Raw genomic sequence first — 18,145 nt, 5'->3', positions numbered from 1 at the left:
CCATCAAATATGTGAAGTGTTTGGCTGCGATAGTGACAGCCAAGTGTGCGCGCACGCGCGTGTGTGGAGAAGCTCTTAAGTTTACAGACAATATTTGATATTTTCTTTATCTGGGAAACTCGTTCTCCACAGGGACAGTTATTAATGATGGTTGTGAGGCTGTGAAACAAACAGCGATTTAATCACTTTTATGCTGCTCCAAGGACAATGGTGGGAGAATCCAATCGTCAGCGCTTGTGTATTTGAGTGTATGCGTGTACATATGCCACGCTGAATTTATTTATGATTTGCTGTTTTTGTATATGTATGCAAAAGTGCATGTCTACTTGGTCATTATCCTTGAGAACGTATTTTGAACATTTAAATATTTGCTTCTTGTGTGTGTCTGTGTGAGAATGAGTGTAAATGTGTGAGTGTGTAGGGGAGTGGGGTAGAGGTGGGTACTTGTGCAGATTTTGTCACTTTAGTGATTATCCTTGAGAGGCTTTTAATTTGAGGCTAATGAGTATTTGTTTTAGCGCATTTATGTGGATGTGTGTGCGTCTGTGTGTGTGTGCGTGTGTGTGATTAAGGGCTGTGACATAGTGAAAGCGACAGACTGTACAGATGTTCAATAAATGGTCTGGAACAGGCAGGGAGGAAAGGGGACATCATTCATACTTTCTCACTTCTATATACAGACACACACACACTCACGCTCTCTCTCACACACACACACACACACAGACATTCCCAGAGACGTGAATGAAATGAATGTGTAGACTTACACACTAAAGACATGGATACACAATGTCCATCATAAATTCTGTACAGATATAACAAAGGCAATGTACAACAATAACATAATCCTACACACTCACACACACATACTGCTAAAAAGAATTTGCACAATAGCTAATGATTGAATGCAGCCAGAGTGAATTAACAGCTTAAAAAAAAACACCTCCTGAGGTGGCTGAAAACAGTATGCAACAGTGTGTCCGTGTGTGTGAGAGGGCTGAGGGATCAAGGCGGAACCAGGTAGACAGAAATCTTCATTATCTCATATTGTGAGTGAAATAACTAATATTGCTGCACTCGACAATAGTAAATTAAGGAGGTGAAGTGGGTACAGACGATATTTCTTGCCACTTACTCTGTGCAGTGCCGTGATTTTAAATCATTCATGCCCCATTCCTCTTTTCCTTTGTTTCTTACAGTTTTCTCTCCTGTGATCAACACCACCTACCTCCACCATCATCTCAATTCATTTTAGCAAATTCTTTTTTTAATGCTCGTTCTCCTTTCTTGCTTTTCCCCCCTCCTCAGCTTCCCACTGTTTATTTTCACTTCTTCCTTTTAGTCTTTTTCGGTATCAATTTTAACATCCCTTTTCTTCTTCAGCGTTCCTCTCTTAGAATTTCCCAGTCCCCCAGATTCCTCCTACCCTTTCTCTACTTTCTTCCTACCTAGTCCGATCTTACCTGTCAGTTTTTGTTTAATCTTTTCAAATGTTTTTTGTCTTGAATCTTTTGGAGAACAAATTGTATTGAACAGCCAGTACTATTTTACGTTCAGTCATGTCTCTTCCCGGACTTTAGTGAATATCTTGCTTTCTTTCTCTGCTGCCATGTTAACCAACCACTTACTCTTACCTTTATCTCAAAGCTGTGAGGGTGTTCGAAGTGTTAAAGCCTTCGTCAGAGGCCTCGACACAGAGTGCTTTGAATAGTTTCAGAAATGTGTACAAGCCGACCCGAGAGTGAAATTTGTGTTGAAAACAGAATGGAAAATGCAAATCAGTGAATCTAAAATAGATGATGCAATCTGTCCCTCCTTTTGCTTTTCCCCCCTCTTCTGTCTCAGGTGGTGTGTGTATTGCCCAGTCCTTGAAGATCCCCAGGGAGCCCAGGCCAGGGGAGTTTGACAAGATCATCAGACGCCTGCTGGAGACCTCCAATGCCAGGGCCATCATCATGTTCGCTAATGAGGATGACATACGGTACGTGTTGTGCACTTTAAAAACGAACCCTGCTGGTCAACTTTCCCGCTGCTATCAGGTGTACTTTTTTGTTTAATAAGATTTTCTGTGACATTTTCAACATATTTTACAATAGAAACCTTTTGACACCTACATGCTCGCTGTGATTACAATTATGTTATTCTGAAGAAGAAAAGACCTGGTTTTCATATCGCTATTCTTTAGCAACTCACTTGGTTAGAAGTGTTGCATTGTGGTACCGACAAGAGTTCGCACTATACTACAGGCACAATTATTGCATTTACATCTTGAATGATGATGTACATAATTATTAGGCAGTTATGAAAATTGAGATTTAAACAAAAAAATTCAAATATTATAAAATGCAGTTTTGACTCATACGACCCCCTGAAATGGCTTAATTACTGGTCAATCAGACCTCTTGTCTTTGGGTCCTGCCAAAAATGCTTGAAGAATAAAGCCTTTTTAGATAAATGCTGTCCAGAATGCTAAGCTCCAGAATGCTTGAGATTTGGAAATAAATACTTGATGACATGTTTTTCACACATTTTATGGATAGAAAAAAAAGGAGTCACTCCTCACGGGCAAGACGGATGCTGCCTGTTGCTGCATCAGTTATAGATATAAGCAGTGGTACAAGAAAAAAGCTGCAGTGATCTTTATGTAGGGTTAAGCCTAAATCAATACCCCACTGCTCGACTTGTCTGCTGTAGTCTATCTTCAGATATTTGAATTATCTTTTCTTTTTCTAAAACAGACGAGTTCTGGATGCAGCTAAAAGGAACAACCAGACGGGTCACTTCCTGTGGGTGGGTTCAGACAGCTGGGGGTCCAAGATCTCCCCTGTGATTGGCCAGGAGAGGGTGGCCGAGGGGGCCATCACAATTCTTCCCAAAAGGGCATCTGTGGATGGTAAGGATAATAACAAGCATATACGAAGCTGTCAGCACACGTGCAGGTAATAACTGAGAAGATGTAAGGAATAATAAAAGTAGTTCTCACCTGCACTGAAACTGGATTTGTGGCAAATGAAAGAAAGCCGAAGCAGCGTCTGCTCAAACTTTGATAGATCAAATTAAGGATTCAGGGGAAAGACCAGAGACAGAAATGAAATGGACTCATGTTCTCTCACTTTTGATCCCAGTGGGCAACAAGTTTTTGCCAATACACCAGGGAGAATATCCTCATTTGCTCTCTGTCAGAGCTCTCTATTAGATAATTGACTCCTGGAGGGCCACATAGGTGACAAGATATAAACTGGAAGCGAGGGAGAGAAATAGAACTTTAAATGAATCAAAGGGAGCTTTGGCAGATTCACAAGAAAGGCTATGTCGACTTTTTTTTTTTTTTGTTATTCTCTTTTTATTAAACAACCTATATAAACACAAATAATCCAAAATAAACATATAATCAAGAACAGACGTAAATAAAAAAATAAAATAAAATAAAAATAAGAAAAACAGACGGGTGTACCCTCTAGTGTGTATGTACCCGCACACACATATTCACTCACACACCCATATTCTTAAGCATACATACACATACCTACTTACATATGTGTTCACTTGTAGTCTCATACATACTAACATATACATATAAACACATAACGATTCAGAAATGTGGCATATATAGTTACAGAGATTCAAACAAGATCGGGTCTCCTTAACCGGATGTAGTGTTTCCATTTACCCCAAATTTCACTAAATATATCAAACTGGAGTCTTTTAATGAAGGTAATTCTTTCCATTTTAAACATCCCATGTACAGTCTCATGCCAATCACCCAGTGATGGAATTTTCACACTAAGCCATTTCTTGGTAATAATTTTACGGGCAGCCAAACTCAGGATACCATACAACTGCTTAGACATTTTATCTACATTTACTGAGTATAAATATCCAAACAAAAGTTCGTCCCAATTAAAGGGAAGCTGCATACCAAAAATAATCTGCAACTCAGAGTGGATCAATACCCAAAAAATGTTGATCCTTGGGCAAGACCAGAACAGATGAAAATGTTTTACTCCTTGGGCCCCACAATTTCTCCAGCAATTAGAGTGATTAAAATAATATTTACTTTGTGCAGGGGTAATAAAAAACCTACAGATACTCTTCCAACCGTAACATCTCCATGTATTAGAACTAGAAATTCTCCACTGAAAAGCGCACTGTTCATACCAAATGTTATCTGATATTGCTATATTTGTTTCATTTTCCCATTTTTTTTGATGTAGGTAGTATTCCACTTCTTAACCTCTTGTATACCCTTGTACAATCTTGAAATCACCTTAAGGCCTGTGTCAGCCTGATAAGCCTTGACAAATATACTCAGAACAGGTAAAGAAAAAAGATCTATGTCGACTTTAAAGAAATGACAGAAGAGATGTGAGTGAGGATTAATGACTAGACTTTTCTTTTGGTACACCTAGAAAGAGAATGCAGTATAATGCAGCAATTCTGCAACATGTGTTATATAAAGCTTAAAATGTGTCTAAACTGTAATTTATAGTGACATAGTATAGTACAGTACATAGACTCAAACATGGGATCTTTTTGCACATGAGGTAAATGTTTTCTCACGCATTGAGAATTATTCTGATGCCATAACAAGCTCATTGAAATCATCTTTTGGGCTCCCAATGCTGTATAATTTAGCTTTTATTTCCACAGGAAACAAAAGAGAAGTAAATGAAATTGTTGGCCTTCCTGCTAAAAACAGATGTCTCTGGCCTGTACTTTGGAAGTACTTCCTTGCTGTAACTTTAATAATTTAAGGCAAAACTTTGCTTCACAAATGGTCCAAAAACACCACAATGTTGTTTTTAACGCAGTGAGGCAGCAGTTTTAAATTGTGTTAATATGCCACAAATTCCCTCAACAGTGTCACATTGTGTTTACCTTTGCTATTGCAGTTGCCAGAAACAAGGGAAACAGCTAGTCTCAAACAAAACAAAACAAAAAGGAAAAACAAAAGTCACTCTAAGTGCATGAGTCACTTTTACATTTTTTATAAGGAATATAACACCAGATAATATTTTTTGTATCTTTGAAAAAAGGCTTTCTGTTTTTCCCATCCAGTAGTCTTTGAACTAAGCTAACTGTCTTCAGGCTCAGGCTTCACATTTAATCTGCAGATTAGAGGCAGAAGCATCAAATAACATTTCTGATATGAGCGACTTTGTTGATTTCAGAGGTAGTTTTTTATGCCCTGCGACAGTCCTGGCCAGAGGCATTATGTTTTTACATAAATAATCCATATGTATAACTTATTCTGGTGAACACATTTATTTTCTGAAGGTAGACAAAGCTGACAAACCCGACCTGTGCTATTCTTGTGAATGTAATATCTCGGGAACACTGGGAGGAAATTTCATTCCACCTGTCTTAAATGTTCTCTTGGAAATAAGCATAGTTATCAGAATTTGGTAGTCAAAGATCTCGGTGACATCATGATTATTTTTGTGTGTGTGTGTGTGTGTGTGTGGGGGGGGGGGGGGGGGGGTTGCCACAAGTTGATTCATTTGAATAAATTTTACACAGATATCTAATTGGATAAAATGATTAGCTGGTGTCATTTTATATCCAAAAGGGGAGAGCTCTGCTTCACTCTGACATGCTAATGTTTTGCAAAAACACCCTTTCTGGCTGCTGTTCAACACCATAATTCAAGAGTAGATGCAGAGATGTTGAGCACTTTCAATTTGGTCAGATACTAAAGTGGTGACATTAATCTTTGGTGGCCACATATTAAATTCCATTAATATTTTTACTCCATATATTATGAGTCTGGGCAGACATTGATATATTACTTTACTTAGCTGGTTGGAAGAGGCTTAATAAATGCTACAGTATTTTTTTTATTTTTTATTTTTATTTTTACTAACCTGAAATTGTATTACCCTTTAAAGAACTTTAGAACTAAAGTCTACATGGTTTCATCTCTATTCATCAGTACTTAAATGCAGTTTTAAATGAATATATCATTGTTCACAGAGTTCAGTTTCAACACTGATTCAGACTGAGGAAAGGTTGGCTTGGTTATATCTATGTATTATTACACAGGACACTAAAAATGTCATATGAACTTATTGTTTTACAGTCTATAAGAAAGCAGTGCATGAGATGTACCAAAATATAATCTAAAATGTAATCATAGGAACTGTGTGCTTCCAAACAACTGCCCAACTGGTAGCAATACTTCTATTTTTCTATTATCATTGAATTAAGTTTGTGCTTTTTAGACCCTCAAAGTACCTCAAATGATTATATTTCTGTTTTTAGGAATGTAATGTTATCACAATGGGAAGCATGTGATTCCACATGGCACATCTTACTGTTGAGGCACAAAAAGAGTAAGACTAATATTTCCAGCAGTCAAATATCAGTAGAGCATCCCAGGTGCACACATTACCCATTTCCACAACAGCACATTGAATTAATCAGGAGAGATCTTTTTAGCTTTTACAGTGAATCTGGCATGGCACAGGCTGTCACACCTCACATGGAATCATTCACGTGCCCAGTGTTACACTTAACTACAGAGCATGTGTTGCGCCTTCTTAGTTAAGTGTAAATGTTTCTTTGCAGTCATTTCTTCTTGCCCACCCGGTCACAAGCCATCTATGGTTAGATGTAGGACTTGGGTTAGAGAAAAGCCTACTCCTTTTAAAGTACTGTGTAAAGTCTTGAGCCATGCTTCATTTCTTTAAATTGTGCTTCCAAAGAGCCAGATGTTCTAAAGGCCTTCCAGAGTTTTTCTTTGGACATGGGTTGCTTTTTCACTCATGTTCAGTCCACTCTACTTTCAGCAAACTCTGCAAGACAAGAAGACGAAAGAAGATGTGCCAGGCTTAAAACTATCTAAAGTGGCTGAACAGTTCAGGAAAGTCATCTCCTTAAGGAACAGGGAAAAATCAGTAAAGACCTGACAGACACTGTTCACTGAAGCCTCATCAGAAATGGTCTCAGTGGAAGAGTGGCTGTCAAAAAGCCATTCTTAAGGAAGGGAAATGGTAAGGATGAGATATACCAAATGTGCATGGAGGAGGTGAGGAGAGAGGTACAGCAGTGAATGTCTACAGCATCTATAAAACACAGTGAAGGCTCTGTTGTGGTTTGGGGCTGCATTTCAGTAAGTGGTGTCGGAGATCTTGTCAGAATTTATGAAATTATGAACACATATATTAGATTTTGATCTATCATGCAATACCATCTGGAAAGCATCTGACTGGCAGCAATTTTCAATATGACAATGCAATGATCCCAAACACAAACACATGGCAGTACAGCAAAAGCATGCCCGGACAGAAAAAACACAATTGAGCACCATTAATCATGGATAGGCCTCCCCAGCACCTGGACCTCAACATTATTGAAGCAATGTTGGACCATGAGACAGAGCACAGGACAAAAGGCACCCAACAACAAGAAGAGCTTTGAATGTCCTTGAGGAAACCTGAAGAACTATTCCTGAAGACTACTTGAAGAAATTATGAGAAAGCTTGCCTAAGAAGTTCGGGCTCTGTTAAAGAGTAAAGACGATCATACCAAACACTGACTTTAAAGCTCATGTAAAAACTCTGTTTTTGCCTTATATGCTGTATTTCTGTTTTTTTGCATATCTTTTTTAAATAAATTACTGCACTGAGTTTTTATTTTAGCAAAATGTAAGAAATGAGGGGTGGCTTGAGGCTTTTGCACAATAGAGAATTTTTGCATATTTGGAACATCCAAAAAAGAAAAAAATCCATTAACCAAAAACCTAAATTTCTCAAATATATATCAGAGAGTTCATGTCAAAGCTAAAATCCCCTAGGTTGTAAAAGTTTTACTGTAGCATACGGCTAAAATGAAAGTCTAACCCTGCACGGAAACAAAGAAAGATAGCCGATGAGCTGATGAATTGTTAAAAGGTTCATGTGGCAGATAAAATGCCATGCATTTAAGAAGCTTCTTTCACATTTAATTATGGTATGAAGAAAGTAGTTTTTTCTCATCTGCACGTCTCTTTTCTTTTGCCCGTATCTTTATTCCACCCTGCCACTTGCTGACAGGTATTTCATTCCTATGAGTAGAGAAACATGTTCCCCTCTTTTAGTTCCTCTTATCTTGTTATTAAAATGGACAAGTATCCAATCTATTGTGGAAGCTTATTTTAAAATGTATGCTTTTCTTTCTCTTTACGTCAGTATTTGATAGGAGCTCCAATACTGACCGGTTCAACCAAAATAGCTTTTCAGCCATACCATACGTGGGCTATTCATAACCTACGCATTTATGTGTCAAAATCTATTACATTGTGCTGAACACCTAATTTTCTAGCACAGACAGGCTCAGTAGAAATGAAGCCAATAACCCCTGAAGCACCGGTGCCCTCTCCTATTACGCCATTTAACAATATCTGGGTTGAAAGTGTCGAAAGCAGCTCGTCTAAACAAAATAAATAGGGAGATGTATTCAGTAGAGTTTTAAAAAGAAAAACAAAAAAAATAATAACTCATTTTCATACTTTTTAACCTTTGCCCTGTCTGTCTTTTACACAGCATTTGACCGGTATTTCCGTAGCCGTTCGCTGTCCAACAACAGAAGAAATGTTTGGTTTGCTGAATTCTGGGAGGAAAACTTTAACTGTAAACTGGGAATGCATGGTAAACGGCCTGGTAGCCTGAAGAAATGCACAGGTAAGACTATATTTGACTTCTTCCATTATTTCACTTGCTATCAACCATTTGGGGAAAAAGTCAATAAAGCTTAAATGTGTAAATTGTTATTTGACTAGAGATCCAAAGAGAGATGAAAATGCTCCAAGGTACTTTGGAGTTTTACACTTGAGGGTATAACAGATTGTTTTGTTTAGCTGTAATTCTACAGATCTATACGAGCTTGTAAGTTTTACTTTCTGAGAAGTGTAGCAGAAGGTCAGCTATAATTGGTCTTCCTTTATCCCTGCATCGGCTACCTCCTTGCATCATAACCAGTGTCATTCTATGTCACGGCGGGGTGCGCCGATGTGTGCGGAAACAGGACCCAAAAGCAGATGATGACGAGGAATAGTAATGATTAACAGAAAAGTGAACCTTTATTGCGATGACGACAGGAAATGAACCAAGAGACCAAAGCAAACAGGCAAAACACTAAGAAACAAAACACTAAGCTGGCAAAACACTAAGAAACAAAACACTAAAGGTACTAAGACCAAAAACTATAACTATGATTGAGGTGGAAAATAAACAGGCTAAGACTATGACTATGACTATGACTGTAACTCTGGTGAGATAAACAGACGAACTGACAATGGCATGAAGAAAACAAAAGGCCAAAAAAAAAACAAAATGTCCATCAAAATCACAGGAGCGCAGGGAACAGTTCATGACTCCTCAGGGGGCCGACCCAGAGGGTGACGGTCCAGAAAGTCATAGTCCATGTGATCAGGGGGCCGGCCCGGGGGGTGACGGTCCAGAAAGCCATAGTTCATGTGATCAGGGGGCCGTCCGTGCGGACGGCAACGGCGGCGACACGGAGACGGTTCAGGGGGCCGACCTCGACGGCGGTGACGTGGAAACAGTTCAGGGGGCCGGCCGTGCGGAAGGCGACGGGGCGGAAACAGTTCAGGGGGCCGGCCGTGCGGAAGGCGACGGCGTGGAAACAGTTCAGGGGGCCGGCCGTGCGGAAGGCGGCGGCGGCGCCCAAGTGTCAGGTGTACCGGCCGAGGCTTGGAGGGCACAGGACCAGGACCAGGTGACGCTGAAGCAGAGGCTGGCCCAGGTGACGCTGAAGCAGAGGCTGAGGCCGGACCAGGCGTAGCAGAAGCACAGGCAGAGGCCGGACCAGGCGTAGCAGAAGCACAGGCAGAGGCCGGACCAGGCGTAGCAGAAGCACAAGCAGAGGCCGGACCCGACGAGGCTGAAGACTCTGAGGCCGGACCCGACGAGGCTGAAGACTCTGACGAAGCCGGACCAGACGAGGCTGAAGACTCTGACGAAGCCGGACCAGACGAGGCTGAAGGCTCTGATGAGGCTGGGCCTGGCGAGGCTGAAGGCTCTGATGAGGCTGGGCCTGGCGAGGCTGAAGGCTCTGATGAGGCTGGGCCTGGCGAGGATGAAGGCTCTGATGAGGCTGGGCCTGGCGAGGCACAGGCTGAAGCTGGACCAGCCGATGACGAGGCGGCCGCAGATGGCGGCTGAACGGTCCCCTCGGACCCTCCAGCTGACGAGGCATGAGGCTGGACGGGCTCCTCGGGCCCTCCAGCTGACGAGGCAGGTTGCTTTTCAAGTTGCAGCAACACACAGTCTATAGTGGGTGAAATGAGTTTGTATGAGTTCTCAGACTGAGGTGTGGCAGAACCAGGTGAGGCGTCGTCCTCAGGCTGAGGACGTAGAAGCAGCAAGCAGTAGCGCAGCAGGTGGTGGTCCTGCAGGCGGCGGCACGGGAGCCGCAGGAGGTGGCGCTGCAGCCACAGGTGGTGAAGCAGAAGGTGGCCAGACGGGCTCCTCAGGCCCTCCAGCTGACGAAGCATGAGGCTGAACGGGCTCCTCGGGCCCGCCAGCTGACGTGGCGTGAGGCTGGACGGGATCCTCGGGCCCGCCAGCTGACGTGGCGTGGTGCTGGAAGGGCTCCTCGGGCCCCCCAGCAGACGTGGCTTGAGGCCGGAAGGGCTCCTCGGGCCCCCCAGCAGACGTGGCATGAGGCCGGAAGGGCTCCTCGGGCCCCCCAGCAGACGTGGCATGAGGTCGGAAGGGCTCCTCGGGCCCCCCAGCAGACGTGGCATGAGGCTGGTGCGGTTCTCCTGAACCCCCAGCTGACGTGGCATGAGGCTGGATGGGCTCCTCGGGCCCTCCAGCTGACGAGGCATGAGGCTGGATGGGCTCCTCGGGCCCTCCAGCTGACGAGGCATGAGGCTGGATGGGCTCCTCGGGCCCTCCAGCTGACAAGGCATGAGGCTGGATGGGCTCCTCGGGCCCTCCAGCTGACGAGGCATGAGGCTGGATGGGCTCCTCGGGCCCTCCAGCTGACAAGGCATGAGGCTGGATGGGCTCCCCGGGCCCTCCAGCTGACGAGGCATGAGGCTGGTGTGGTTCTCCTGAACCTTCAGCAGACGAAGCATGAAGCTGGCTGGATTCTCCTGAACCTCCAGCAGACGAAGCATGAAGCTGGCTGGATTCTCCTGAACCTCCAGCAAACGAAGCCTGAAGCTGGCTGGATTCTTCTGAACCTCCAGCAGACGAAGCATGAAGCTGGCTGGGTTCTCCTGAACCTCCAGCAAACGAAACATGAGGCTGGCTGGGTTCTCCTGAACCTCCAGCAGACGAAACATGAGGCTGGCTGGATTCTCCTGAACCTCCAGCAGACGAAGCATGAAGCTGGCTGGGTTCTCCTGAACCTCCAGCAGACGAAACCTGAGGCCGGACGGGCTCCCCGGGCCCTCCGGCTGACACTGAAATTGGCTGCACCAGCTGTACCTCCGTCTCCGGCTCCAAACCGGCCTGGATAGCAGTCCCACAGCAGCTTAGCTGAGCCTGATGGCTAGCTTTTCCAGGGCAAACAGTCTCTGTATAGCCGGGCTCATTAACCGGAAAAGTAGTGTCAATTTCAACAACTTCCTGAGAGAAAACATGAGGAGCCAAAATGTAATCACTCACTTGCGTTTGTGATACGGAGCGTCGGTGGCGCGCACGCCGCTTTTTCTTAGGAGTGGAAGACGGCGGAGCGATGGGTGGAAGTCCCTGGTAACTCCGAGGTCCCCCGAGAGCCAGTCGAGTTCCCCGGAAAGAGTGCTCGTGCTCCGGAATGAGCCACGGCTTCCACCGGAGCTCCTCCTCCAAGAGAGCGCAGAATATAGACTGGCGCTCGTCGTCGTCCAAGTCTATGGTGTGCGGCGCTTCCTCGCGCTGAACTGTGACAGGAGTATGGCGAGACTGTGATGAGGGCGTGGAAACTGGTGAGCTGAGAGGTGGTGACGCTGCGGCGAATCTCAGCGAACCGACACGAACACACTCAGGTTCCGGAGGCAGCAATGGAGATGACTGATTGTGGGGTTGTTGTGACTGGTGGGTGCTGGAAGCCATTTCCTGACTCAACAGTCCCTGGGCCTGCAGCATCTCCTTTATCCTCGTAAAGGCATCAACTATGGCAGGTGAGTCCGGGAGCTGGAGAAGGCGGGGATCCCTCTCCATAATAGCTTCAGCAACGTTAATCATTACCAGCTTGCTCTTCAAATCGGGCGCTGTAAAGAAGCGGTCGAGGATCGCTTGGATCCGAGCAGTCTCCTCCAGACACTCGGTGAGAGCAGAATCCGCTGGGTCCATGACTGGTCAGTTCGTTCTGTCACGGCGGGGTGCGCCGATGTGTGCGGAAACAGGACCCAAAAGCAGATGATGACGAGGAATAGTAATGATTAACAGAAAAGTGAACCTTTATTGCGATGACGACAGGAAATGAACCAAGAGACCAAAGCAAACAGGCAAAACACTAAGAAACAAAACACTAAGCTGGAAAAACACTAAGAAACAAAACACTAAAGGTACTAAGACCAAAAACTATAACTATGATTGAGGTGGAAAATAAACAGGCTAAGACTATGACTATGACTATGACTGTAACTCTGGTGAGATAAACAGACGAACTGACAATGGCATGAAGAAAACAAAAGGCTTAAATACAGACATGAGGTGATCAGGGGAAGTGGCGACACATGGGGGAAAACAGCTGACAGACATAAACCTAATGACAGGACCAGGAGAGGAAAGCTAAATACAATGAACAAAGAACACATGACATTGTCAGAATAAAACAGGAAATGACAACACAACTTAACAGACCTAATACGTGATGAAATAAATAGAAAACCCCAAAACATAGAAAACCCAGGAACAATAACTGCCTAAACTAAAGGCAAATAGGAAATAACACAAACTAATAACATATCAAAAAATACAAAGAAAACTCAGAGTGCTGGGTCGGAGACCCAGCCTGTGACATTCTACTTATTTTGGTACAGCGTAAAACAATAACTAGGCACACCAGACTGACAGTTTTCAGGGAAACCAGTTTATCCTAAAAGCAGGCCCAGCTTTTCATATTACATCTGCCAGCTGATTAAGCACATCACATTAGATTGAATAAGTCTTCATTAGAACATCGTAGCTCTGAAAGTCTGTCAACAGAGACAAATACTGTCTTCTAATTAGTGTGTATATATATATATTGTGGAGTGCACTGCTGGCTGTAATAAGTAACCTTAAACCCCAGATCAAATTAGCTGTTGGGATTTAAGAAGCAATATAGCTCAACAAGAGCAACTGTTTGTGTACTCGAAGCTTGAAGGGAAATTAAATAGTTGTTGGAGTATGTGCTTGTAAATGTGGCAGTGCACTCTCTTCGGTGCGTTTTGTTTTGTGTGTTTGTGCATAGGGTATATATGGGTATTAGTTCTGTAATAAGCACTTCTTGGTGTCATTTTTTTGTTTTTTTGCATTGCTTTTATATGATTTATGGTGGTTTGACCTGCATTTTTCAGTCCTAGTCCAAATTGTCTGCAGCTTGTTATTTTACAAACGACCCAACGCTACAGCTGATTTTTGTCTTGTGCTGTTGTCACATTCGTGTGCACGTGATCCAGATGGTGCTGTGTGTGCACTTTTTCACTGCCTACACCTGTCACTGGCTAAAGTGTTATACTTTTTAGAAGAGTTAGCAATGCCAGTGGACATGACCTGTAGGTATATCTCTGTGCTGCCGTGATCGGGTCTGTATGTTTATGTGTGTGTCATAGCGACTACTCCCTGGCTGATGCCTGCCATTGGCTCACATAATTAGGTTTGTAAGGGCTGTGACTCCCATTGACCGTCTATTACTAGCCGTGGCATCTGTGTATGTGGGCATCTATGTGTCGAGGGCCCTGTAGTCATGAAGCAGAGTCCATTAATTCCAAGTGCTGGGGTTTGTGACCTCCAAATCATCAACACAGAAGCCAATCAGCAGCCTGCTGCTCAAGGTCACTGTTGTGAGACAGCTGATGGGAGGATGTGGAAATGTATGTGATTATTGCACGTGATTGGGCTGGGAGTGGGGGAGCGGTGAGATGATGTCAACAGAAAATTAACAGTTAGAGAAACTGAAAAATGCAGCTGGAAACAAATTACACAAACAGTGACAAAGATAGCATAATAAGATATTCAAGTAACATGGGAAATATGATAAGTGGGTGTGGGCAAATTAATTGTAGATTGTAAGACTTGAAAAGGATACGGGAATTAAACAGTTCTGAGTCTGAAGAACTTGAGGTTTAACCTATTAATCTTAAAAGATTGGATGAGGTGATGACCTGGAGTGTTTGATGGTGTTCATTTGAGAGTGAGAATAGTCATCATCACATATGTATTATCAGAGGAGGTTGAAAATCCATGATGGACTCCAAAATAGTTACCTCTGCCACGGAGGTTATGTTTTTGGTTGTGTGTGTGTGTCTGCGAACATGACAGCTCAAAGTTTTCGTTTTCTTTTTTTTGAATTCTGGTAAAACTTTGTAGGGGTTTAGCATGGGCTCGTGTTAACAATCCATCCAAACTTAGTTTACATTCTCCAAGGTCTTCAAGGTCAGTTTACTGGATTGTCAGTTAAAAATTGACAAAAATCCTTGTAATTTAGAAACTATGATTCTTCCAAGTGTGGTGTTTATTGTCAACATATAGAAAGTACCATATAAAGATTTCAAACATCATGTCACATTTGACCTCTGACCTCTCCTTCAGGGTCAGTAGCTCGACCTGGAGGTCCAAATGATAATAATGATAGATAGAGCTATTGTTAGGTATTTTAGTACCATGGGAGCATTTACTGGATATTGTTTTATAGTGACATTATGCAGGAAAACTCTGTCATTCAATAAGGCCCCTTTGTTTTAGTTATTTTTCTCTTTGACCCAAGAATTGATGTGTGAGAATCACAGGCTGGTACAAGGTTGAAATACCACAGAGATCACTCCCTCAGCTACATTAGTTTCTTAATCTTTTAGACGCCTGTTGAAGGCCAAATGGTTTGTTTCAGATTTCACTAATGTAAGAACTCTTCGTTTTGTGCCTTGAAAATATGTCGCTGAGATAATCACAATTGTAGCTGAACTGATACACTACACAAAGGATGCTTCTTCACCCATGGGCAGGAAGACACTGCCTTATCTTGGTCTGTACTGGTTTAAACTGATAATCTGCTGTCTCATGAATTTTACCCTCTATATAAACTGTTGTACTTGTGAATAAAGTTGAGTCAATTTGGGAAGACAACCTGAAGCAGTCTCTGTTTTCTTGTTCTCCCAAGCTGCTCCCGAGCTCGTACTAACACGCTGAATGGCATGCTTGAATATTACTTGAGAATATATTTGACTGTGTTACAGACTAAGGGACATTCTCTGCTGATAGGTGAAGGTACATTCTCTGCTGATAGACGTCCACGCCTCGAAGGAAGTCGATCCACGGATTAGGCCTTGGAAACCGTTTCCTTCAGCTATATAGAACCATGTTTCTTACTGCACTTTTTTATGCATATAGGGAATGATATATGGTGATTCTAAATATCACGTGATTTTGCACTTATGACTTCTCTGTCAAGGTCAAATAAGGTGAAACTTTCATAAAATGACTTTTATCTTTAAAACTGTGCTTAAAATTCTACTGCACTTGGAAACATTCTGGAAATGATACTGGTATACATGGTTTACAAATATCACATTATAGTTTGCATCCGAATATCATGTTGCATTTGACCTCTAACTTAACTCCTACATTTCTAATCTACCTTTCTTTCAAGCTGCGTGGTTAAATAGAAATATACTGTAATATAATATTATATAATACACTCAATATTCACGTCCATTTATCAAGCAATATTTATTATCCATGACTTGCTCTATATATTGGTGTAATCAAAGTAAACCAAATATGTCTGCCATATTTTAAAGTTATATGCATGGTTCTAATAAATCCTTTTTTAAGTATTTGTATTATATTTTTATAAAAGCACTCATTTCGTCTTTGTATTTAGTCTTTTTGCTGCACATTTAATTGCTCCAAATGAGTGTGCAAAAATTACAGCATATTCCTCTGAGGTTTAGCAGTGAAGTACTGTGCAATGGAACAGCTTGAGTAGTTCAGTTACATTATAACCCAAGCAGCATTTGTTTGCTGTATTATGCTGCATAAAAGAAAAATGGCTTTTGTCAGAAAGAGGCCGTTGACAAATAAAGAAAATGAAGCCCCATCACCTAATCACTCTTGCGTCATTTTCTCTTTACTTCCTTTCTCTACTCTCTTAATTTAACCTGGGAGATATTGTTTCCTTTATTATTGTCAGTACAAAATGAATTACATGAAGATGATGCATTTTTCATAGAAATATCCCCAGCCTACTGTATAATGTAAAACAACATACGTAGCATCATAGTAGCTACATGATATCCAGTGATTTGCTGCTAAAGCTACTACGACCAGCCAGACATCGGTTCTTCAGTCCAATAAATGCATTTTAATGATTTATTTAGAGTGCATTACCACAACTTTCAGCTTTCATCATTTCATCTTTCATGAAGAGAATAGTAAGTATACAAAAAAGGGGAAATCCAAGGCACTCAGGCTGCTGAGTGTAAAAAGCCTCTTTTTGAGACATGGCTCATGAGGACATCAGCCGACAACTCGGATGCTGGAATAAAAGTGTGCTCTGTTGAAGGCATACATTTAGGTAAAACTAATGCTTCAGGGCAAACTGATTTAGGCAGACACCAGATCACAAATAAGACTACACGCTTACATGGCCAGAAACTCCCATGCATACTGCTTGTAGATCATCAAGAAGGAAAATGCAACATTTCTTACTATATGTGTGTTACTTTAAAACATGCGTGTTCTTTTTCTGTTTCTAACCCAAGTAGGCACACTCATCGCACGTCTTTCTAAAGATGCCATTTTGTCACAGCTGCTAAAGCTAGACCAAACACAGCAGGACCAGGCAGTGTCAATGACCCAGAAAATCCATTTGGCGTTTAGCATTTGGTTGTTGTTTCAAACTGACTTGCCAGGTAGACTGGATCTGAGCAGGATTTGGAGTAATGTGGCACCATAGTGAAGAAGGCTGAAATACACACACTGAGATAAAATGCATGACAAAATGCAGATCTATAGAGCGAGTCTACCCACTTCTCCCTTCATACATACAGTAATGCTCTTGGAGGTGAATCTCTTAATTTCCACATGAATCTCTAAAGTTTTCATACATTCTAGATCATTTCTCTGCTTTCATATGGAGAAACGTACATTAAAATAGGCAAAAACATAAACAATGTTTAATAAAACAAGATATGGTAGCACAACCACTAGCATCTCTGTCCACAGCCGCCATCAGACTTTGTTCATAGCAGTGGATGTTGACTAGAGCTGTAAGCCTCAGGTACACTCAGAAGAATTAAAGTGCACTGTGGACAGTTGGACATTTGTTATCCTGTTGATTTCTATACTTCTGATTTCTTTGCCTTTCTGTCTGAGTGGATTTTGACTTGTGTCACTCTCAAGGGAATGATACCGGTTTGTTATCGTTCTCTACTTTGTCAGCCATCAAACTTCTTTATCTCGCCTTGTCTGTCTTTTCGTCTTTCCATTTCTTGCATCTGTCATTTCTTTCTCTTCTATAAAATCCAAGTTTAAAGTGTTATTTTTTTTGTCAACGTTGAAAAGGTGAAAATCAGTAATGCTGTCTCAGTGTGGGTTTTTGAATTCCTTAGCCTAGCATAAGTTCAGGTCAAACGCAGTAGCCTTCTACCTGTCTAATTGGCAAGCTTGCTTACAGATTCTGCATATCTACAAACCATTTTGCAATCCATCTTGACTCCAGCTGCTGTTCATGCTGTTTCTGACCCAATCAATGTCATGCATGTGTCACTGAAGTCTGCCCCATACAGGTTCCTGCTGCTGGTCTCCCTGCCTCTGGCTTTCAGGTTCAGCATGTGGAAGAGTGAGGAGGTCCCAGAATAGAGCCATACTTCCGAGTATAAATTATCGGAGATGGAAATAACAATATTATTTTTGCCTGTAGGAGTCCAGTCTGACATTATTTTCTCCCTTTGCAAATCAATAACAGTTTTAAATTATGTTATTTTTTTTCTGAATTGAGCCTGCCTTTC

General features: G+C 42.2%; 1 protein-coding gene across 4 annotated transcripts in view; it reads left to right on the top strand.

Annotated features, from left to right (window-relative positions):
* The window catches only part of grm8a (glutamate receptor, metabotropic 8a), a 315,961-nt gene that overhangs the window by 214,240 nt on the left and 83,576 nt on the right, over nucleotides 1-18,145 (top strand). For all 4 annotated transcript variants that reach the window (XM_085436399.1, XM_085436402.1, XM_085436400.1 and 1 more), the window contains exons 4-6: nucleotides 1,846-1,981; nucleotides 2,739-2,893; nucleotides 8,523-8,660. In XM_085436399.1, coding sequence (XP_085292525.1) covers nucleotides 1,846-1,981; nucleotides 2,739-2,893; nucleotides 8,523-8,660 — 429 coding nt within the window. The remainder of the gene's footprint in view (nucleotides 1-1,845; nucleotides 1,982-2,738; nucleotides 2,894-8,522; nucleotides 8,661-18,145) is intronic.

The sequence above is a fragment of the Copadichromis virginalis genome, linkage group LG17 (assembly GCF_057382275.1).
Source record: "Copadichromis virginalis isolate Kocher_CV1m ecotype Utaka linkage group LG17, C_Virginalis_male_GT1.1, whole genome shotgun sequence".
NCBI lineage: Eukaryota > Metazoa > Chordata > Actinopteri > Cichliformes > Cichlidae > Copadichromis > Copadichromis virginalis.
This window is presented reverse-complemented; position numbering and strand designations above follow the sequence as displayed.